At 38.5% G+C, this 25246-nt stretch overlaps 1 protein-coding gene across 1 annotated transcript; it reads right to left on the bottom strand.

Moving 5' to 3' along the window:
• Positions 1-16527: 16527 nt before the first annotated feature.
• Positions 16528-23731, bottom strand: SLC7A13 (solute carrier family 7 member 13). The gene is made up of 4 exons (XM_061448199.1): positions 22966-23731; positions 19703-19834; positions 17709-18073; positions 16528-16958 (listed from the first exon to the last, which is right to left on the bottom strand). The coding sequence occupies exons 1-4, from the start codon at positions 23687-23689 to the stop codon at positions 16713-16715; spliced, it is 1467 nt and encodes a 488-aa protein (XP_061304183.1). The 5' UTR covers positions 23690-23731; the 3' UTR covers positions 16528-16712.
• Positions 23732-25246: the final 1515 nt, after the last annotated feature.

Here is a 25246-nt window from a genome sequence, read left to right as displayed (position 1 = left end):
TAAAGAATATGTATGTATACATAAGCAAATTCTTGGGATTTAATTAATGTGACTTTATAAATATAACAGGCTTTGATTTCTTGCCATGTAAAACAGTTGATACAATTGCTTTTCATTTATTTCTGGAGTCTGAGCCAGAATTCACGAAACCTTTTACTTTTCCTATTATAATTCTATGAAATCCGATGTATCTATCTTTCCCAGGTGCCATTCTACAGGGAAAACTTCCTTGACTTACAAACAAGACATATCCGAAGTCCAGGAGTCAGCATCATCACAAGTAAAACAATATCTGGACAAACTCATGAAAAGAAAATCAAATAATCTGCTGCTTCTGTCATATTCACATTTTCCCATAATTTCCACCACGAGCCCACAGTCTTTTTTAAGCTATGTTTGCTGAATCCAGGCTTTTGCTCTGGGTAATGATACTGTAGATGAATCAAAGAAAAGCATTGCAATTACAGTTATTCTTGCAAAAAAAGATTAGAAGCACTTAGGTATGAAATATACAATTTGAGAGCAGAAAGTCTTTATAATTGTAAACAGAAGTCAATGGAGTAGGTGGCTGACAAGGAAATTCAAAACCTGAGGGGTGCAGAGACTGCTGCCTGCACAACCTCTGCTACTGCCTGCCCTGAGTGTAGGGGCCAGTTTGGGAGAGGAAGAAAGGCAGCCCCCAGCCCTGCCCTCACCTTGCAGTGGGGGAACAAACTCCATGCTGCCAAGGGCTGGGAGGAGACACCCACTCGGTGGTGAAGGTTACACATGTAAGTGACATATAAGTGACGGGAGACACACAGACCTCCTTCCTCCCTGGAGCTCTGTAAGTCCAGCCCACCTCCAAGCTCTGACACTTTATGGTGGTCACCTACTGCCCTCCAAAATCTCCCCTTGCCATCCTGTCCTCTTTCCTCCAACTCAGCCTGGGATTCCCTCTGTGTTTGACACTGTGAATGGTGCCATCTGCAGAGTTTAAGGACAAGGTAAGCAGGGTGGTTGGAAGTAGATGGCCTTTAAGGCCCCTTCCAACCCAAACCATTCCACCATTCTAAGGTCACTGACACCATTATCTTGGTGCAGAAGTTCCATTTTGTCTGCGCCACTACAAAACTGTGAGCTGGCTCTGGGGAGAAAGCTCTCTTTGAGGGTGAAATTGCTTTGAGTGGCATCATTTTCAATGGCTCACACTGGCCAGCTTTTCCTCTTGCTTAAACTTACTATAAATTTAAATGAATCCTGATTAAATTGCAGTGACACAAGCGAATAATTGATCAAACTTAATGAACCCCTATTTGAAGTTGTTTCTGGAGAGGTCTCACAGTGCATCTTCAAATGGCAAACTTCTGTTCATAGGGTTTTCATGTTAAGTAAAGAATACCAAATGGCATCCTATGAAAGCCTTGGGAACTTACTACTGACAGAAAAAGCAAAGAAGAAACAGGAATTTTCAGACTAAAATGATAAAAAAAAATTAGGCGTGTACACATTATCTAGTTTGAGCTACTATATCTCTGCATTTTGAACCTGGACTGCAGTAATATGGACTTAGACTAGAAAATAAACCCAAGACTCAGAAGTTTTCATTTGCATGAAAAAAAAAAAAATGCCATTGACAAGAATACAATTAATTATTTCTTCCTTTGTCACCAGTGGCACTGTGCCACACAGCTTGCTAATGCACATTTCAGAGGGGCACAGTTGGTATGGCATACTGAGAGTCTTTGTGTGCACTTTGAACTCAGGGCTCTGCACTGAGTATGAACCCACCGTTCCTCAGCTCCTTTGACACATGTCCAGTTTGGAAAATGTCTCCTCTTGAACTTCTTCTCTGAAGGAGGCATCCTAGACAGAAGTAAGGTATGGATTTGCACAGCAAATCCTGACCACAGCTTTGCCATCTGTATCATGCAGATATCGCTCTTCCTAGGAAGTCGGCAATTGGTAGATAATGCACAGGATTACAAATAAACTAATTCTATATCCTACTAATTTATCTCTGAAAACATTCAAAGCAGTTTCCTCTTGTGCATAGTAATAGAAATTCATTGTCTCTCTTGAGAATGCTGCTTTTCTTTGGATATTCCTATCAAGAGTCACTGGGGTCTCTGAAACTGGTTATGTATTCACAGTTTTATAACGAGAGAAATTGCTTTTGGTTGTTCTGTCTTCTTATTAAAGTCAGAGATTATATAGGAGATTACATATTTGTCCCCAAAGAGAAAGTGATTTATAGCCTTTGCCAGAGAGGCGTAAAAAGCTAAAATATTTTTTCTTTCTTCTTTCCAATCTGAAATATTAGAGGAGTGCTTTAAAAAGTTATATTAAATGTGTGGACGTGAGCAATATTTAACCACTAACAGCAATATAATAATATTACTACTATGCAGACCTTCTCTATGACAGGCTCAGCTTTGCATAGCTGAAATGCAAAGCTTAATAACGTCCTTTTTTTGTACTTCATTAGGGTTTTTTCTTTTTCTTTTTTAAATGGTAGTTTTAAGAGCCTGGGATTGTTTTAAAACCAAAACACCTATTCTTGAAGTGATTATGGATAGGTTGCTATCTATTTATTTCTTTAAATTCCAGCACTATTCCAAAGTCTGTGTGGCACAATAACAGCACAAGTGCAGGCATATTCAATGGGGAAGGTATGATTTGGGAACAGACTGCTTGCTGATGAGCAGGTAAAAGCTGCAGAAGGATTGCGGACCCATCCATATGAATTACACTTAAAGACCTAAGAAATGCCTATAACTGCAGCCTGCCAGGGGAGGGACATGAGCATGAGCAGGCCCATCTGACTTCCGGCAGACAGACACCCAGCACTGTCTGCCAACGTATGAAGCTCAGTGCCAGCACTAGAGCCATGGCAGCCTGGATTTCACCCTATGGCCAGGTCTGGAAAGGCTCAGCTGTGATGCCCAGCGCAGGTTGTTCCAGGCATGTTAACTGCTGTATTTAGATGGGTGTGACCAGCCCAGGAAAGTACAAACTCGTGGTAGTTCCTGCCTGCTTTAGAAGCCAAACACATGAAATTAAGATGCTCACATTAGCAAAGCAGTTAAACCATCTGCAAGAATGGAAGAGCAAGAGCCACGAACACCCACACACGACACAAGCTGCAAAATGGGCTAAAAGTGCTTTTCACAGTTGCTACAAGGACAAATATCATCCCACAATTAGTCTGGCTACAAAGCGCTTTGATGTCAAATAGAAAGTTTCTCGAGAACTTCCATGGCTTTTGATTCTGGCCACAGAGTGGAAAAAGCTGTGGGACTCTGTAAATCATGATTCAGCTTTTTGTTTTTGTCTAAGAGTATGGCTTCGTATGCTTAAGTTAATTGAAAGCCCAGTGTTTGCATAATGTTTTCAAGTTGCCTTTTGAAAATGGCTCTACTACTTTTATTTAGTAGTTTTTCCTGAAAAGCAAGATGAAACTGTCTCACCATTGTATTGATAGCACAAAAGAAATCACTTTCACAGTACTGAAGGGGACTACAGCTGATGTTGAAATTGATGTACTGACCTTAGGAAGAACACTTCTCAGTATCAGAAACACAGTGTCCCCAAAAAAATCTTTTCCATCCACAAATAAGCTGTCACCAGCTGTTTTGAAGCCTTGACTCTGTTAAGAGAGCTCATAAGCTAAAAGTCTGTACATGGAAGGGGAAACTTTTGCTAACTGGGAACAACAATACCCAAAGTATAGCAAAAAGGCTGTTATTATTTTACTTCCCTACAGGAAAGGTTTCAAGGGGATTAAGACATGACAAGTATTTGACACTGTAGTGTCCACCAAAGTGCTGTTCTATGGAGGATTTAGAAATCTATGTACCATGGTCTTTTCAATTTAATTTAAATTCAGGAAGAAAAAAAAAAATCATAAATATTATTTTCATACCACAAAACATACATATCTAACAGCTGTACTGGATCAGCAAAGGATAATCTAATTCCTAGTGCCCTACCTCCAATGTTGGCCAGTGGCAAATGCTGATAAAAATATAGAAAGAAGAGCAAGCATCTTGTATTTCCCCAGGGTAGTTTGTCAGCCTTTAGCAATCTTTGGCACTAGTACTGACTAAACTAGAGATATGACTTCTAATAACCCACAATTTATGTTCCTTTGTTGATTTGTCCAGGACCTTTTTGTGTTTTTTTTTAATCATGGTAAATCTCAGCATTCACAATACCCGGTGGTAAGAAATTCCATGGGTTAACTTTGTTGTGTGAAAAACACTGTCATTTTTGCTTTTGCTTCCAACTGATAATGATATAATTTGATATCTACTAGTTATTGTCTTGAAAAATACAGAGAAAAAAAAATCCCTGTCACTTTGTCTATGACATTCATAATTTTACAAGCCTCTTTTTGCATTTTTGCTCAGTTGTCTCTTTTCCAGGCTGATGAATTCCAAGCTACTTAGAATCTATGACTAATATGGAGTCAGTCTTTGTTTACCCTTCCAACACTTGTATCTTTTCTGGTTTTAGCATGTCCTTCTGAAATAGGACTGAAACTGCACATCCTGGTTCTAACTTACAAAAGGGCATAGTGTTGTGCTGTTACGCTCTCTGTTCCTTTTCTGATCATGCCTCTGGCATTGTATTTGCTTCATTGTTACTGCTACCGGGCTCAGAGCTGGTATTTTCATCAAAAAGACCTGCTTTAACCCTGAGGTCACTTGCTGAAGCCTCATATCTCATCATTTCCCAACAATTTAAAATAAGGATTTTTTTTTCAGTATTCAGTGTTTTATTATTCTCATTGCATATAAGGCACACTGCATACTGGACTCCTTTATGAAGAGGACTGTGACCAGAAGCACAAGGAAAGGGGCTGTGCTCCTTGTAGCACTGGGGTCTAGTATCATGGTCCCCAGTTTAAGAGTGCTGAAAAAGGGTCAAGGCAGAGGAAGGCTGCCAAGGGGCCAAGAGCACCATCAGAAGGGGCTGCAGGAGCTGGACAGATGAGACACTACAAGAGCAAGCAGCAGTTACTTGAAGGGTAATTGCAGAGGTGACAAAGCCGACAGCTCCTCAGTAGTGGCAAATGATATAACAAGGAGCCACACGCTGCAGTGAGGGAGACTGAATCTGGACATTAGGAAAACATTTTCACTGGGAATGTAGTGCAGGTTTCCCAGAAAGGCTGTGAAATCTCCATCCTTGAAAGCTTTCATGATTGGAAGCTGTGCCTAGACATTGGCACAGCTGACTTGGTCTAGTGTTGGTGATGGTCCCGCTCTGAGCAGCAGACTGGACTTGATAAAGGTTCTCCCAATGAGTGCTGCTGTGAGTCTGTGACTGAATGACTTTACAGTTTTTACACTGGGTATGATATTTGTTGAGCTGTTTCTTAAGTTAATGATGCAGCAAAGCTACATCTTAATGTGTAATCAGCTTAACTAGATGTCTGTACCTGTCATTCTGACTTTAAAAAGACAAATTCTTGTGCTTTAGAGGACGGTAGAAGCAGCAGAGGAAAATCCCAGTAAAATACCATATTATTTTATAAAGCATGCATATAGTTGCAGTAAAAATTTGTTTGACTTGACCACAGTTCATCCCTAAAATTTTACATCTTCCAAAAATTCTCATGTAAGACCATTGTGTCTTTGCAACTTTAAAAGGAAGACAAAGCTCTTAAAAACTTATGTGTCTTTATCACTTAACTGCTTGGATTGATCAACATAACTCATACGATGTGATTTAGGCAGCCAGCCAGGCAGATCAAGGGATCATGACCTCCTTCACTGGCTGATTCAGTGCATTATAAGTATGGGAGATGCTGAAGACTTTGAAACCTTCAGAGAGAGATGAAATGAAAGTAAGCAGCGCTCAAATGTTTTAAATATTAGATTATTTTTCTGTTAGCTCTTCTCCAAGACTTCATACTGCATTTAATAAGGTTCATGGACTCATTGTTTAACAATAGCTGTTTTCTCTCAGACAGTAATGTATCAGGTTTATTTGCAGTAATCAGACTTCACAGTCAGTTTTATTTTGTCTTATTCACAATATCAAATTTACTCTTCTGTCTTCTCCTTGCTCCTTTTATTCTAATTCCCATTGTGGTGAAGAAGTGAATAGAAAATCATTTCTAGCACAAATTCAAGTGTGAATGGAAAAAAATCCTTGTTATGGTTTATATTAGTGAAAAACAACTTATCTAAACATAGAAGAAAGGAAATTATACTGCAAAGTGTATGAAGATAACTACATTTAAGTTTGTAAGACATATGTAATGTGTACAGCTTTACACATTTGCAACCAAAAATGTTTTTTAAGTATAAAACTGTTCATATTATGTTAAGGAAAAAAATACAGATTATTGTACTGAAGAGGACAGGTAAATATTTTTCAAGAAAAAGAATCACAATACAGGCCACGTTCTCCTTTGCATTGAATAGCACTTCACTCCCAGGAACATCATTCATAGAACCATAGAATGGTTTGGGTTGGAAGGGACCTTAAACATCATCTAGTTCATTGTCAGTAATGCAGTAAATAAGTTTTGCTTTGTTACTGTCTCAACCTTTTCTGCTCCTTTCTTGGTTTCTTTTTCCACACTAATTTCTACAGTTTTTACAAATTTTGCTTTTTAACTTGCTCTTCAGGAAGAGAAAAAAAAAAGGATCATACTAATGCTTTGACTGAGTATTTCATCACCTGACTTTATAATAACCTTTAGAATTAGATTCATTGTGTGAACAGAAGCAGTAGAAAATTCAAAATTCATTTATTAAATGGATCTATCAAACACTGCAATGTTTGCTTAAAATAAGCTGTTTACCAGACAGTTCACTTGGCACATATACACAGGAAATACAGAAGAGATGGAGATAGTAGCAAGATAAAATAATTTTAAAATGAAAATGAAAGCATATGATGTTATTCTGTTATCATCGTGGACTCATGGACTTCTTTCCGATAAAAGTGAATACTTCAGCAAGTACACAGTAAGTGGCACTGGGAAGAATGAAAACTTTACTTGACGTTATGCTTTCATACTTCTGCAAAATGGAAGAAAGCTACTGCAAAATGGTGCATCTAAATGACAAATTCTACCATTTCTTGGGTAATAGAGACTGAAATAGCTCTCAACATAATTTTCAGTAGTTTAATCTTCACTCTGCGCTATCTCACATAGCAGTGAGATGAAGTAGAAGCTCATGCTGGCATACCTTGGCAGACAATGATTCGATCAAGGAGGGTGAAACACCTCTTTATCTCTACACGCACTGAAAGAGAAGAATGTCTCACAGCTTTGTTTCTTGTCAAGTCTCTGAGCCAGAAATGTAGAGATTTAATAGGCTAGTCATCTCACCCAGAGTCCTTGCTGGAGTTCTTTCTCCACTTCCTCCACCCCTTAAACAAACCATTCACATAGGAGGTATCAGCTACCCATGGCACAAATCAGGCCTGGCCCCTTTTACGGGACAGCATTCCATCTTCCATGGTGACACTGATGATGGAAATAGGGAAAAAGGCTAGGAAAGCTTTGGCAAATGTGCTACAAGTGTTTCTGGAGCAGAAATTGTAAGAACAGAAAACCGGGTGCAGGTTTCTGTAAATGGAAAATGCATTTAAATAAATTTAATGAGAATGTTTTAGATGCTTAAGAGAAACACTCTCAGATGATCTTCAAGGAGTTAAAATGTAGACAGGGTTTTCTTAAATGCATTAACATTTAAGTGGAATGAAAGTTCAAACCAGACCATTCCATCCTATATATGATTCAAGCCAATAAAGAAATAAACCCGTCGTGTTAATGGAAGCCTATCCATTGTTTTCACTGGTATTTCACTCCAGCAAGCCTCAGATATAGTCCTACTTTAATTTAAAGTTGGGATTTGCAAACTCAAATCTGCACTTTTTTATTTGAGGAAGATTTTCTAAGCTTTATTGGAACCCAGCAGACAAAGACAAATTCCTGTCTCCCAGTTTTTCACTTTTTACAGGCTTCAGATCAGCTCACAGCCAGCTGCTCCCTGATTATCATCCTTCTGCAGTTACCTGCAGGTCTGTTTCTTCCTGTTCCTCTGCCAGATCTCCAATCTCTGTTTTGTACTGTTAGCTTGCACTAAATTCACCTTACCCCAGCTTAGGACTGGAGAAATAAAACCTTCTGGCTCCAAGAGAAGGAACTTTTCATTCATCAGCCTGTTTGTCTACTTCAGCTGGTGTTAGATGACAACCAAGGAAATTATTCTCTTTATAATAAAGGCACAGAGAATGGGGTCAGACACTGTGACTGTGGTGATTTACCTAGGCTGCTGTCACCTCCACTGGTTCCCAGAAACCTCCTCTCCACTGCCACATCAATGCAGATAAAGGATGACGGGCCCTAACACAGTCAGGGGATCAGACAGGATTCTTTACCACCCTCACCTTGTTCTTGATGGGTTCCTCTGACGAAAGACCTTCAGCATTTAATTGCAGACTCTTATGTTAACCATAGGTGGAAGGAAATGCTTCCACTACAACAGACACAAAGGGAATTGTGGATTGGGACGTACCTTTATCTTTGAGGGTTGCTTCTGACACCTCCTACCTGAGGGTGCTGGTCTATGGGGCTCAGTCAAAGGTGACTAAGTTGCATCATTGACTGTGCAGAAATCATGGTGGCAGGTCATCTGAAACTTTCTCAGACATATCCACACGATGCTGAGGTCTCCATACCTTTCTGAAAACCCACTCCCAGGTCTGTATTGCTCGATCAAGATTTTCAGAACTATTGTGACATGATCAAGGACTGCATCCACTTCAGTTAGGTCCCAGATAAGCTTATGAACCTGATACCAGCTTTATAGTTGTACCACTATAAACTTACTTGAGCAAAGGAATAATTTTGCATAACTTACTGAAATATCCGGACAATACTGTCAGGTACATTTGTCATGTCCAAATTACATGTCTGATTTAGAATAGCTGAGTAAGAACCATATGCTGCCAAGCGTTTTAGAAAATGAGGATTTGTGAGATCAAAAGATCAATTAAAAAGCTGAGATTTATGTTGTGTTCTTTTTTTCTTAAGGAAAAGCCTTGTGTCTAGGGATTAATGATATTGATTATATATAAAATCCCAAAGATTAATTATGGTCATAGTGATGATACCCTAAATGTTAGTTCTTCCAGTTGTGCAGGGATTTGGAAAAGCTGTAAGGCTAAGTTAGTATGAACCAGGCAATGTCAGTGGGTTCCAGTTCCAGAGAATATTTGGTGTTTCGTCCAATAAAACATAGGCATTATCTTGAGTACAAGAAGAAGGCTGTGCAACACTAAAACAATGAAGAAGAGTTTTTCTCCAAAATATGTAAAATCAAACTATTGCAAGCGTGATTGTGTACCAAAACACAGGTACTCTCTTACTGCACTGGGAAAGTACATGAAGACCTATGTGTGGGATCCCCCAAGTTAAACGTAATAATGACAATGCGTAAGGTTATAATTTTTTCAGGTATTTGGTATATTGTATTTAAATTACAAAACTAAGATTTACAGAAAAGGATCACACTACATGCTAAATGGAATAAAGCCAGTAAATCACAAAATGTAATTGTGGAAAAGAATGCATCCTTCAACAGTTTATTGCTAGTGGAGTCCCTCATCTATCACCTTGTGTCCTTAGGCTCCTTAAAATACTTTATCTGTCTAACACAAAGCTATGCCTTACGTATTTTGGATCTGACAAGTTAATGAAAATCACAGCTAATGAAATGGGAAGCTGCTGCTACAAGGCATGCTGAAAAATCTGAACATGGACACTGAACTACAAACTTCTATATCACCCACCCAAAACAAGAAACACAAATCGTCTTTCCAGGTCATGGGAGTCTCACCTGGGAAACACTCCTTTGGAGCAGCTGTTAGAAGCTTTGGCAAATAACTAGCTAAAAATAACTCTTTAGACTAGCTAAGAATAACTTCTTAGCTATTCCTTAGACACCATGGCGAGACTTGGAATATAATTTATGCAGTCCAAGCACAAAAATCCTATTTCACCCTACAAGAGCCTTATATTATATCACTTCTGTGACTGCTTCTCAGATACTAAGCCTCGTTTTAGTGTCCTCAGAGGATGGCTGATCAAGCTTGCTCCAGAGCAAATGAAGAAAGGATCACATCATCAATTTCATTAAATAAACCGAAAAAAAAAATCCCAACCTAATTTTAATGAAGATTTCCTTCTGTGAACATGGCAAGATCTGTAATGACTTGATCAGTCTAATAAAATCTATACAGAGAACAGAAATTCAATAATAGCTAAAACCAAACCAGAAAGTCAAAGCAGACAAGTTCAGAATTAAGCAATGCATTTTTCACACACCAGAACAATTACCCAGACTTCAGTATTAGTGGGGAAAAAAAACTTAATCAACCAGCAAGTATAAGGTAACAGGCATGAACTTGAATGGCAATGAATGCACAGAGAAGATGCCATCTCTGACAGCAAATTTAAAAACTCCTAATGCTGAAGACAAAGCTGAAGACCGCAATTCAGTGTCCTTCCTGCATGTTTTCACGTTTGGGTGACTTTTTGAGTATTTCACATGCATTTGCTACAGCAGTTCTGCCAAACTAGTCCAACCACTGCCTGCAACAAGAATAAACTGCAGATCAGAAAGGCAGCTTTTACAAAGACTGAAATACATATGATCAAACTCAGCTGATGAGTTTTGGCAGATGTCATGTTTATCCTCAGCGACTTTTGACAGTAAATTCAAAATTATGCCATAACATTTTTGGCTTAGAAAGACCACATAGTGAAATGATTGGACAATTTTGGAAAAAAAGGTAGAGCTGTCAAAATGTGCTGCATAAGAGAAACTTTTAAACATTGATAGGAATGGCTTTGACAGAAATTTCTGCTGGAAAATATATTAAAGGCTGAAACATACTTTTTGCAAAAAAAAAGGATTAAGAAGAAATGGGAGAAATAAAAGTTATTCTCATGTTTCCTGAATGCATTTTTAATGAAGTCTGAATTAACATACTGAGCCTTGCAAAATAATATATGTATGTACTTCAGATCTAGTCTAAATTCCTTCAACTTTCAGGTCCAGGATCTTGTGTTATCTTTATCTGCTAATTAAAAAGCCAATTATTAATATTTATCTCTGCTTCAAGTCAAACAATTTCCATTTGGCTAAGCTAAAATATCCAAGTTGCAGCTATTGCTCATGGTTGGTTTTGTGTCAGTAGCTGTCCACCATTGGAAAGGATTGAGGGCGAAGTCACAGCCACTTCTCCCATTGTGGAAAAAGAACTGGAATCAGTTCTTCAAAGGAGGTCTAAGCATCTCTGCCAGTGCCACACAGAGAAGCAGGATCTCACTGAAGCTCCATTCAGTTGACCTTTCATGACAACTGTGGACCACTTCTCATAGTCCCTGGCAACAAAACTGATTTAATAGTGTGCTGCCACCAGAAAGGGGGAAGGGGCTTAGCCTATTACACATGTGATCGCAACTTTTGCAGAGCATATTGTTTGCCTCTGCCCAGCTGATCACAGAATCCTGAGGGTCTCAGCTCTATGCTCTGTCATCATAATTTTCATTATGCCATTTTCCATTTTTGTCACATATAAACATTTTAGCTTTAGTGATAGCTCCATTTTTACAGACCACTGACAGGCACATGAAAGACAATAGAATCAGGATCTGATCTCTGTGGGGCTGCTTTGGAGACTTCTTTTCACAGGTTAAACTGAGATCTCATTTGGCAGTCTCTAAAGCACTTAATGTGTCATTGTGATTTTGTCATCTCCCAGATATTTTATAAGACTTATCTCGTTTCAAGTAAAGAAGTTTGAGTATTATGCATCAACATTATTATCCTTTAATCAACGAAAATTACTGAAAATACAATGTGAAGCTGCTTTGATAAGATTATTTTCCATAAACACAAATGAACTGGCATTAATTATGCTACTCTTTTAATTCTTTCTTCAGTTTTGTATTAGCTGTTCCATTATTTTTCCAAGGTTTTATGTCACACTGACAAGCCTATAATTACTTGGGTCATCTCTTTTATTATTTTTAAATATTAGCATGCTAATTTTCTTTTGCTCTCCCAAAACTTCCCCTAGGTTACAAGAATTATTGAAAATCAATATTAATACTCGAGCTTCCAACAGTGCCTTTAAACCTGCTGGATACAGGTTATCCAAACCTGCTTATTTAAAGATGTTTCATTTCCTGTTCCAAAGCAGAAAGGAAACAGCTTCAAAGCCTGGAACACATACAGTTCTTACCCCTCCAAATCAAGGCAGTAAGATCTGGGAATGCTCAAGGTCCCCCTCCACTTGGAATGAGTCATAGAGGGCAATGACAAGAATAATTTCTGCGATCCAGAAGGTGACAAGTGAATACTCTTTGACCTGTAAAGCTGTTAAAACCCAGCTGTTTCTCTTTTAGCAGCTGTGCAAACTGAGATGTGGGCAACCTTAGCAATGCCCACAGTGCACATATCAAATCTAAGATTAGAAATCAGAAGGTCCAAGCCCCTCCATGCCTAAGAGGCATGTTCTATTGGAAGTTCCTCATGCCTATTGGCAGTTCCTCATATATTCACCCCTACGTAAACCATAGGTCGCAACCAAAAATCACCACATCAAAGCACAAAAAAAAAAAAACCACAATACCCACAACTGTTTTAGTTTATTATCTTTTTACTGGAATCACAGTTAACACTAACTACAAAAAGGGAAGTAAATCAATTAATTGCTGATTTTTTTTATTCCTTCTGAACTGGCTGGGTTATGCCTCAGAGTGAAATTATTTTTTAAGGCAGTCAGCGCACATGGAGTTAGCATGAAGTAAAACTACAAGTAATTTTTAAAATAGGATTATCTGATTATCTATTTTTACATTGTCTTTTTATGGCTATAATGGCCAAGAAAAAAAGAGTAGTGCTGCTGACATACATATAAATATTGTGTTGGGAACCTAGAAAAACAGCTGGGGACATTACATGCCAAACTGGAACAGTAAAATATTGAAAAACAAATATCAACCTTTTAAGTTTATCTGTTGTAAGGTTGAACTTCTGAAACATGTGAGTATGCAGGGGCTTAAAAGAATTATGAAGTGAAAGGTAAAAAAAAAGTTTAAAATTTAAATAAATGTCTGATATAGTCTAGTACTAAACCTGTCACACTTCTATATAGCATTTTATGAGATATGTTCAAACAGGAAAGCAACTGAGTCCAACTAGTGTCACTGAAAACAAGCTATAATGTTAAAATATTGAATTGCTCTTGGCCAGAGTAGCTAATGTGAGTTATAAATTTGAATTCTGTTCCTTTATGCTTATTGCTTGGAAATGTAGAATGATCCACAATAAGAAGTGTATATATAAATTGAACACTGTATTTGCTTCTTTGTGATTTAGCATTCTAAAATACTCAAAAGAACGGCTGCATTAAGAGAACACCAAATGACTCAGATTCAAAAGATTGGCATTATCATATCTAAGATTGCTTTTATAGTGTTAATTCAGCTCAACTGTGTGAGTCCCTTTCCAAATAGAGGGTCATTTAATGAGAGTATTTTTTTTCAGAAGACCTCTATCTCACTTAGATCTGGGAATAAGTCAACAGTTTGCGTTGAAGAAGACACTAAATGTGAGGTAGCTAATCCCCCATTTTCTGCAAAATTGAAATTTGATATAGTGAATAAGGTAGCACTTGAAGAAGGGTTGCTGAATTAAGGAATTTGAATATTGCCCAGAATTCAGACTTTGGACCGGATTCTCCATCAATGGTTCTCCATTATGGTGGTTGATATGAACTGAACGATCTCTGGAAAAGCAACAAAATTCATTTGTTATTCAACCGACACATCAGCTTAATTTACTTTCTGCAAAGCAAAGATGATACCACTGATTCAACTCATGAGAATAAAGACAAATCAGTGGTTGCTGCGAAGTGCTCAGATGCTGACCTGAGAAACACCTTAGAAAAGTCTGAAAGAAATAAAGAAATTAATAATGTTTATCAAGAACAGCATCTGAGCAGAGAGTGATAAATGAAGTGCAAGGTCACACACACAGAAATGGGAAGAAAATAACAGCGAACTATCTGGATGCCGTCCATTCCATCCAATAAATGGGATAAGGGTATATTGAAAGAATACTTTATGATCTGATAACCAAAGGCCATTGTAAGGTGCCTTCGCAGAGGGGGCAGGTTAAGTTTGCTCAGGCAGTTTTAATTCTGATCTGTTATCTTTTTATCTTTGCTGATCCTTTGGCAATGATCATTAAACTGTGGGGTATGTACATGCTTGTTTATGTGCCTTTTCCTAGATTTTTTTTATAAAGGAAAAACTAACTACTTTGTATTAAAAAAAGATACATAGAATCATAGAATCATAGAATGGTTAGGGTTGGAAAGGACCCTTAAGATCATCTAGTTCCAACCCCTCTGCCATGGGCAGGGATGCCTCACGCTAGACCAGGTCACCAAAGGCTCTCTCCAACCTGGCCTTGAACACTGCCAGGGATGGAGCATTTACCACTTCTTTTGGGCAACCTGTTCCATAGGTGCAACTTATTTCATATTACATTTCATTGGGACTTTTGAGTTCCCTAATTTGTTGAACTGCTAAACCTCCAAATTTGAAGTTTGTATCATTAATCAGTATATGCTCCAATTACCCAAACATACCCTGATATATATATTCACTAGGTAATCAGCCCCTTATGGAATTCAGGTGTATAAACAAGCTCAATAGATATACTGACATGAAACTACATGGGAATTACACATCCAGTTGAGCAACATCCCCCTGATGTCTGATTTTTCTAACCATGTGGTCTACAATACAATATTATTGCCCCTTACACTTTTTTTTTATGACTCCTGTTTTTATTTACCTGTTAAAACATGGGTTTAAATAAGTGACTTGATCAAGACTGCCAGGCACCATACCTGCATTTACAAATCCCCGACTGGTGCTTTAGTCACAGTAAAATCTTTCCTTCCATTTAATGAGCACTAGAATTCAGTTCTTAAAATATTACTCATATAAAATGCTGGCAAGTCTTGTGATTTTTTTTTTAATTTAAATAACAAGAGAAACGTTATTTCTGATAGCAATATTAAGTGAAACTAAACATTGATTCCTGCCTTGCTTTCAGCAGGATCCACTCTCTGGCTCAGCTGTATTCACTTCAACTTCAATTGCATGGATTTTTGCTCCTACAGCATTTTAAAAGGTCTAATTTTTATTTCAAATTTTCATTCTGTATACATTACCAGCTGTGAGAAAAGCCACTTTCTTCATGTATTTTTTTTCATTCAGGGGCTTGTTCTAGTGCAAAGTCAAATCCCCTTAAACCTTCAATTGGTTCCTAGCATTCTTAATGGTTACCCCATACTCTGGATAGCTATATATAGTCTTTATTGTATAAAGTCTTTATTACTCTGATGTCTAAATTTCTGATATATCAGGGAATTGAATCTTCCAGCAAGATTTTTCTTCATTCTACTGTGTTACAATGCAATGCTCTGTAAAACTTTCTCTCACCAATATATCCAGCAACCCAGAATGTCATGGTTTAAGAGAGATGCTAGTCTGGAGCCATCTACTGGTCGTATTGCTGAGCTTTAATAGATAAGCATATATCAATAGATTAATCACTTTAGTATGTGATGTTCCTTGTGTACTGGTTCTTTGTTTCTAAGTTAAAAAATTAATGAACTATATGGTGTAAATATAAAAAAAATTATCTTGCTTTCATAAACAAAATTAAAATGGAAGGGAGGGGCCTAAAAAAAGCTCTTATTACTCAACAGCACTGAAAGGAAACCAAGGAATAAGGCAATATTAATCTTAAGATGCAAACAATCCAGATACCTTTAGTTTTATTGCTGTGATGAATAGAATAAGTTATTCTTATTGCCTTATTAGGTGCTTTGCAACATTTTACCCTGAATTTGTATGTCATGTTCTAGAATAGCTGAAATGCACCACGTACAGTTTGCTTGGGAATAAAAAAGGTCTCAGTCAATTTTATTATGTTCTTCAAAGGTTTTTATTAAAAATAAATTCAGACAAAAAAGGTAGCAGATGAACAGAAGTATAAAGCCTATAAAAACAGAAGTGCTAATAAATGAGCTACTATGAACTAAAAATAATCCAGACAATTTCATTTGGAATCAAAAAGTATATTTACATAATGGCAATGTTTAGTATGTACTTACGCATTTATTAGATAATAGTATTGATAATTTGTGCTGTAATTAAGTCATTTTTCTGTTATTGCAAGAATATATGCAACGAGCAATTCCGTCTTCAGGAGCAAGGGAGAGAACTCTACAGATTTTACCAGCTTGAGAGAGATTCTTTGCACCTATTAAATAAGTGTACATATATATCTACGTACCTGTAGATAGACACATGTACACATAAAGATATATAGATATTAACTCATTATGCTAATGTCTATAGATTAAAATGCATATATTTACATACATATATATACCAGCATGTATACATACAAGTGCATGTATACATACATATAAGTGCATGTACACATGTATGCCATATATGTATATTTATCTATATACATACACACACACGCATGCACACTCATGTACATCTGTATATCACACCTATCATCTAAATTCTGCCTTCTACAGTTTCAGTTAAACAAAATCCTCTGTGGGCTCTCAGTTGTACCAGGATTAAACACCTGCCATTATTCACATTTGCCCTCAGCAGATCCATTGGCAGGGGAGACTTCCAACAGGAGCTGTAAGTGGCAAGTAATTTTATCAAGAAATGAAAAATGCAGTTTAAAATGTATGAAAGGCAGATAAACAATAAGACTTCCCAGCATAAACAGGAAAGCATAAACATATTGCAGATTTGGAGACCAGACTATGGGAGCTAAAACTAAGAAGAAAGACATTGCCACCATCACAAACGGAACTGGTAGAAACACCTGCAAGAGAAAGAAAAAAATAATGGTTTAGGAAATAAACTGACCAACTGTGATTTTATGCCTTCATAAGAGTAATAATGTGTTCTTTGCCACACTAGTGTACCATTTATCCTACTGCTGCAATCTCACCCAGGACAAGATTCATCTGACCTCAAATTGCCTACAAAATAGGCATCTTTTCTAAAACACTTGTTCAGGCTCCTTCTGTCATCAAGAGGGTGAGATAGGCAGTACCTGAAAATCATTTGTCTACATATGATATTATGGGCTCCTAAAAGATTCTCAGGGTTGGGTGCCTAAAAGCAGCCTTCACAATAAGCATACACTTCTACCACAGCTTTCTAACAGCTGGACTGAGAGGAAATTAAACCTCTCCTTAATGTCTGTGGTGCCATCAGGAAAGAGTGGAGTAGATCAAGGTTTAACTAGCCATGAATAGCCAGTCTGGATGCCACATTGTTCTGGTTACTGCTCCACACTAGTACAGTTTCAATGTTGTTTGCACATATCCCCCATTCTGCATATATCCAACTCTTGTTTTCAAGTGCAGGGTCTCTGGGGCAGAGATCATCTGCTCATTTCTTTTCTGTCTACAGTAAAGCAAACGTTTTAAGTAAGGTTCTAAAACACTGATCATTTGTATTTTTGTAGTGACTATCCACTTCTGACTTGCACTTGTTCTGCAACTTCTGCACACTACCCATGACTCAAAAAAATCTGCAAATACTCTTTGTAGCTTTTTCCATTTACTTTGTACGGGCGATGCAGATGAGGTTCCCGGTATCGAAGTACAATCAGGCTTGCACAAGTCAATCCAGTCATAAGCCAGGCAGAAAATCCGAAGTAATTTGTTAACATAATAAGGTCAGAAGGGATGATAAAAATGGATGCAATGGTGGTTGAAAAAATCATGGCTGGTGCTGGAGTACAGGAATGGATGTTAAGCATGGACATTAAAACAGGTAGATGTCCTGACTGACTTCCAGCATAGCTTAAACGACCTAGTGTGAACATGCTGCTGTTGAGGGCACCAAATATTGAGACAGCAACAGAGACAGGAATGATCCAGGCAACAGAGGGGATCACTCGATCAGCCCAAGTGACTGCCACAGCAACTGCAAGAAAGCAAAGCATTAGTGCAGTGTAGGTACCATGTTCTGAATTACGGGCAGACTCAACAGAAACAAAATTTAAAGTACAATACCTATTGTTTACCAGCAATGCCTGTTTTTTGTTACAGTAGTCAAACACGACTAACCTAATCCTACCAACAAAGGAGCTAAAAATTTCCAGGGGAGGGAAGGGATGACAGCAAGAAAGGAGTAGTGCCTGCCAGAGCAAGCCATGTAAACATACCACAATAACAGACTGCCCAGTGGGAGAAAGCTGCACCTCACCCCCATGCATCACAAACATACGCACATGGGCAAGGCCATGAGGGCAAAGAAAATGAAGTCCCCAGCATGGCCACAGTAGTGACATGATCTACTGTTAGGAAACTGCCAACACAAGCAGCGCATGTATGCACAGAGATGGGTCAGCAAGTGTGTAATTAATGAGGTTTTGCTTTGGGTCAAACTGGGAAATGTGAAAGATTATTTCTGAATGACGGATGTTCAATATTGTTTAAAAATTAGCTATAGCCCATACTGTAGCAAGGAATAATATTTAGTGGTTTTATAACCAACTGCCTTGAGGAATATAGGTCCTGCAGTGATCTGCACAGCATAGGAAGTGTTTAGAGATGGGGAAAACACACACCACAAAAAAAAATGTAATGAAGGAACAGCAACTCACAGCAATGACTGAAAGAAGCATTATAATGTTAAGGCCATCTCCTCACCTGATACAGACAAGCACAGCTCCCCTAGTATGTTTGGAGCTGGTCATGCCAGCTGGGCAGCTGCTATGCGCAGATACTCTGCCTCTTTCATTGTAGGATGGGTCTGCAAATGTATCCATCTCTCCCAGCAGGTAGCCTGACAATGGCTGAGTGATAATACGAGGTTGCTGAGTGACAGCTACTCCACTCCCATTTATGCTATTGAGATGTTTTCCCAGGGGATTTGGTTTTTGTCACTCCTGAAGGCAAGGTCTGATAGCTCACCCTCATTAGAGTGGTATTTAAAAGCTGCTGTTTGGACAATCAAGGACAAATACAGCTCCTCTCAGACCTTTTCAAGGACAGCGTACTGGTACAGGATCTGAGAGAGGCTTTACATACACTGGACTTTTGTCTAGGCTCTTCTAAGGAATCACAGTATTTACTATAAATTATACACACACAAGATGGCTATGTTACTGTGCCCAGTCTTTTTCATATTACTTATCACACCAGCCTTGTCCACCTCCTAAACAATGGCTTTAGCCTGAACCACCAGGTATGGAAGGAAGGAAGGAGGAGAGAGGATTAAAACTACAGGAAAACAAAGGCCGTCTCTATACTCAGCAGAGACCTGATCTTCACCTGATATTCCAGGGTTTAACACAATTCTGATTTCTTTTTAGACAGTGCAGGTAAAAGCCAAAATTTTCAACACCTAATAACATCTGTCTGTATTCAGTCCAATTTGCGTCATACAGTAAAATTAAACAAGAATTCTCTGTTAAAAATTAGAACGAAGCTCAAACTTCTGGACTGTGAAGTCAGATGAGGAGAAGTAACCCAAACCTAGTAAACTTACATCAGATGGGTATGCTAATGGACAACACATTTTTAATAAAAAAAAAAAAAAACACCATACCTGAAGAGACAATTTCCTTAGGTGTGAGGACAGTCAGATATGAGATGTTCACCAGTAAATAAAAAACCATTACTGCAGGAACAGCAGTCATCACAGTTAAAGGGATATTCCTGCTAGGGTTTTTCATCTCCTCTGAAAAATACAATTTAAAAAGACTAATAAAGCAAGCAGTGTAGCTTCTGCAAGTGTGTTTCAGTAGTGAATCTGCACAGAGCTTCATGAGACCAATACCAAAGCCCTGCTCCAATCCCTAATCACAGCTGCTGAGCTACACTGCTTGTGTTGTTCTGCAGTGGTTCTCAAAGGATTTATTAGTCTAAACCTTTTTTTTTTTTTTCTCTCTTCTTATTTAGCTATATTTTCTCACTATCTTGGAAGGAGGGATGGATGAGAGGTCTGACAGACTGACTAAAAAAAAATCACAAAAGGACTGACATCTTTGATTTGATTAAACAAGTATTTGAGTTACATTAGAAAACTGATTTGATAATAAACATTAAAGCAGCCGTAAAATCACTAGCTTAAAAGTGATACTCTAAAGTCAAATTATTTACTGTCATATCACCTCATGAGTCCTGATCTGGAACTTTTTGAGTGTATTTTCCTATTCCTGCACAAAACCCTTTTCTTTGTTCCTGTATCAGGAACTAGAGAAAAAGTAACAGGAGGGACTGAAGGTACTGACAGAATACATGCAATGCAGTAGCTTTAAAAGGTCATTCCCAGCTGTATTCTGCTCTTGATTATCTGCGCTAGCAGCCCAGAAAGCTAACCATATCCTGGGCTGCATCAAAAGGAGCGTGACCAGCAGGTCGAAGGAGGTGATCCTGCCCCTCTACTCTGCTCTCTTGAGACCTCACTTGGAGTACTGTGTGCAGTTCTGGTGTCCTCAACATAAAAAGGACATGGAACTGTGGGAACAAGTCCAGTGGAGGGCCACGAGGATGATCAGGGGACTGGAGCACCTCCCCTATGAAGATAGGCTGAGAAAGTTGGGGCTGTTCAGCCTGGAGAAGAGAAGGCTGTGTGGAGACCTCCTAGCAGCATTCCAGTATCTGAAGGAGGCCTATAGGGATGCTGGGGAGGGACTCTTCATTAGGGACTGCAGTGATAGGACAAGGGGTAACGGGTTAAAACTTAAACAGGGGAAGTTTAGATTGGATGTAAGGAAGAAGTTCTTTACTGTGAGAGTGGTGAGGCACTGGAATGGGTTACCCAGGGAAGCTGTGAATGCTCCATCCCTGGTGGTGCTCAAGGCCAGGTTGGACAGAGCCTTGGGTGACATGGTTTAGTGTTAGGTGTCCCTGCCCATGGCAGGGGGGTTGGAACTAGATGATCTTAAAATCATTTCCAACCCTAACTATTCTATGATTCTTCCAAGGCAATGCTGGTGGAAGAAAAATGTTTAGTGCTAAGCCTGGCATCTTAGCTTAAAACTACCCTCACCAAATAAGAAATAACTTCAGTTTTGCAGCTAAACAACTGAAGCACTGGCATGCATTCCTGACCATGTGATAGTCCCAGCAAAAGATTGACCTGGTTTCCAGAAGCAAAGTAATTCATCCTCATGTCAGTCAAAATGAGTATTTTTATCCCTTCCACTCCAGCCATTCACTTTTGCTCCCTCTCCCCCTCCTATTTCTCTCAGCTTTTACAGACGACTTCCCAAGTATTAGCAACAAATAACTCACAAGGGGGAAGAAGTGGAAAATCAAATGCGCAGCTTACTTAGCTCTTTTTAGGACACAAAACTCCCTTTCCTCCCTCAAATATAATTTGTTTCCTGCTCAGAACACCAGCTTTGAGCCTGCATTAGCACTGGCTGTAGTGCACAGAGACAGAGGGACTGAATGGGCACAACAGAAGAATCCAGATACAGACTATAGGAGAACTTGGGATTTATTTCAAATGTAGGAAATACACTTGGTAATTTTGAGACCAGACGAGGACAATCACCAAACCTGCCAATTTCAATTTATCTTTCCATTTGTCTTGCTGTTTGCTGCAGTCCTGCTGTCCAGCTGGCACCTGATGCTTTAGCTGCAGCTCATGGGAATGAAGTTATTGCTGAAGAATAGGCAATTCAGTTCAGAAGGGGACTACTGCGTAGGTTGGATCTGTCTAAACAGCTGTGCTGCCCAGTGTGTGGTACTTATTGCTACTGCTAACTAACCAGAAACTAAAGTAATATTTTACCCATAATTTGTATTGTCTTAGGCTTGCAAAGCTAAATGCTTGCCTTTAAGGAAATACTAAGACTTTAAATATATACTTTGCTGACTTTTATCAACTTTTCTACTGCAGCATACTGTTAATGCTGTAATAGCTGGACTGTAATAATAACAGTCATTGTTTTAAACATTAATCCCATTTTCACACTGTGCTCACCACTGAACTTTGTTATACGTTTCACACAATTTATTTAATGATTTACATGTGATAGAGGCAATGGATAAATAGGGTCAAAGATATAAAAGCAACATCCACTTGCTTATAACTTAATTCTATAAATCTGATGATACTGTAAAACACTAACTTGAGACATGCATAACTAGTATCAGGAACATAATCTGCAGCTTTCAGAAACTGCTCTATTTATTACTGTGTCATCACGTACACAATAAGGTAAGTAAATAGATATTTGAAAAGGTTTTGAATCTTTGAATAGAGATTATACAAAATTATTTATACCACTTCCCTTTGATTCTTCTTCACTTCCTGTGCAAAACTCTCATTTTCCCAAGAAAGTGACTACTGACCATCTTATATATTACTGTATTACAACACAATTCAAAATTAATTTCTCCACATACAAATCAGCTGCATAACCTAAGAGAAGGTACAGATATTTAAATACAAATTAATCAATTACTTTTCTTTGGTTTGGTTTTAATGTGCACATAATTTGGCATGGATATCTTAATCCTTTTCTAATAATGCACTTGCATTGACACTGAGAAAGACAAAATGCAGCTTTTTGAGGTATGAAAAAAAATCTGTTCACGCACAAAATTTTAAGTTAACCGTTTTGATTTTACTTGTACTCCTCTGGAAATGTCAGTCTGATTCTGGAGACTTCACAAGAAGCAAGAAACTTCCTTAGAGAGGAAAAACACTTTTTTTAACAGCCTCAACAAATACAGGACTTGTACAGAATGTCAGAGACCCTATGGTTATGAAGGAGAGACGGATTCTACCAAGATGAGCTGATGAACTTAAGAATGGCAACTGGAGAACAAAATCTGAAGAAGAGGAATAGATACCTGCCATATAATTGAGGGACCACCAGCCACCGTAAGCATACAGTCCTTGGAAGAAGGCTTCGGCAACCTGTGATGCACCGGGGATCTCTGAGCTGAATGCGTCCTCAAACCTCAACAGACTCTCCCTTCTCCCGCCAACAAGGAGAACAATGCCACCGATGGCAATTACAGACAAGGCCATCATCTTCAGCAGAGTGAAAACTGTCTGCACCCATGCAGCCATTTTAACGCTGCGGCCATTCAAAATCCCCAGGGACCAGAGAACGGCCAAGGCCAAGCATTTCTTCACCACTTCTGGCGCAGGACAAGCACCATAGAAAGGCTGGGTGGCATATTCAGCAAACAGCAAAGCTCGAGCAGCATTCGATGCTGGCTTGGTAACTGTTGACGTCCAGATAAACACAAAAGCAGGCAGGGATCCAAGGCCTCTTTTAATGTGGCTGTATTCTCCTCCAGAGAAAGGCAGAGCAGTTCCCAGCTCCGCATAGCAGAGGGAACCCATCAGAGAAACCAGCCCAGACGCAGTCCAGATCGTTAGTGCAACGCCAACGTTGAGTAAGGAATGCTTTAACACCCCAGTGGGAGAAACAAAGATCCCTGCCCCAACAATTGTTCCTATAATAAAACTTACCCCATCAAAATAACCTATATTTCTTTTGAGTTGCATCTTGGATTTTCCTTTTCTCATCACATCTTTGGGGACATCACTTTTTCTTTCTCCCATTTTTTTCCGTTTTTTTTTTCCCGCAGATGATGGATGCTATGTATTTCCCTTTCAGTTCGTTGTTAGCAGACTGTCATGGCCCTACTTGCTAGTGAAATGTTCTGGGAAGTCTGGCTTAATCATTCAGAAAAGAGAGTATACTTTGGGTTTTGATGTCTCCTGTGCGAAGATGATTAACCAAAAACTTCAAGAAAAACTGGCAAATCATGTACATGTTGGTTTAATATGTACTTCAGAAATTACTAAGGTCTGGAGGTATTTTAAAGAAAACGACACAAGTAATACACAGTAAATGCTCATTTCTCAGCTGATTTTTATAAACAGATTTCAATTTTTTTTAATTTATGTCTTCAGAGATAACTGCAAGAGGTGGGTAAATGTGACCTCCACATCAGGGTAGGGCAGCATGAAGAAAGAAATCAGCCCTCCTTATGTTACTGACAGTGACACGGACATTAGCTGCCAGTCACTGTGTATACTGGAGCTTGTTTATACTTCACTCATTAAATGCTGCCCTAGAAAGAAAATTACCAGTTTATACCCAGTTTTTCTTGAGGACTCATCATTATAGTAGTACCCATGCACCTCCTAAGCAGGACTTAACTAATTAATTCAGACACGGCTATGAGGGGAAAGAACTGTACTGTTGTTTCCACTGTCTGTCTGGGGGTCATGGAACAGAAGGGTGAAGGCTGAAATTTCCCACTGTTCTGGTGTGTGCCTTTTAAGGTGCAGCCACTGATTCTTCCATGTATTTAACAATCTGTGGTGTATTTTATGTCAGAATACGGAAAAGGTACTTCTCTTCAATAGTATGTGGATATACCATCACCACAAACTTCTGCCTCAAGAAAAATGTATTTATTCTTTTTAAAAGATGCAGAGAAAAATGGGAAGAAAGCAGGAAACTGAAAAAGCTCAGCATATACTTAAGAGTAAATATTGTTAAGTGCCCTAACCAGTAACTGCAAAGTTCTTACTTTTTGTGTCGTTGTGGAACCAGTTTTTTCCCAAAGGTCAAAGAACAGCAACGAAGAGAATAAAACTCATAGCTTTTACAGGGCCCAGCTTGAAAGACACAGATCAGGTCTGAACAGAAGGATTTTCACTCAAGTACAAAATAAATTCATCTGAAAAGTTAGGTTTATGTAATATGCCATGATGTAAAAACACCTTTAGTTAAGAGACATGAGCACAGGCTTTTTATTTCTTAATTTTTTCGACGACTTGGTTAAGGTGGGTTTCCAGCACCACACAGAAACCATGCAGCATGGTCAGTGATAGAATCCATGACTCCAGAGCAGCTTTTACCCATAAGACAATATCTTCTGCAAATCAGTGCAGCACTCACTATATACTTTCACCTTTGCAAAAACATCAAGTCCTACAGACTAGAGAAATTTTAGTTCTGCACAAAACACATCTCTATTTATGAAAATCTGCATTAATTTTAAATTGCATTTTATCCACTTTATAAATTGCACAATATGTATTTGAGTTCAAGTATGCATTTACCATGTATTAAGAATAATTCATAATAATTAAAATATTTATTCA

This window comes from Pezoporus flaviventris, unplaced genomic scaffold, assembly GCF_033815535.1.
Source record: "Pezoporus flaviventris isolate CSIRO_AGI_PZ_B2104156 unplaced genomic scaffold, CSIRO_AGI_Pfla_v1 ptg000007l, whole genome shotgun sequence".
NCBI classification, from domain to species: Eukaryota; Metazoa; Chordata; class Aves; order Psittaciformes; family Psittacidae; genus Pezoporus; species Pezoporus flaviventris.
This window is presented reverse-complemented; position numbering and strand designations above follow the sequence as displayed.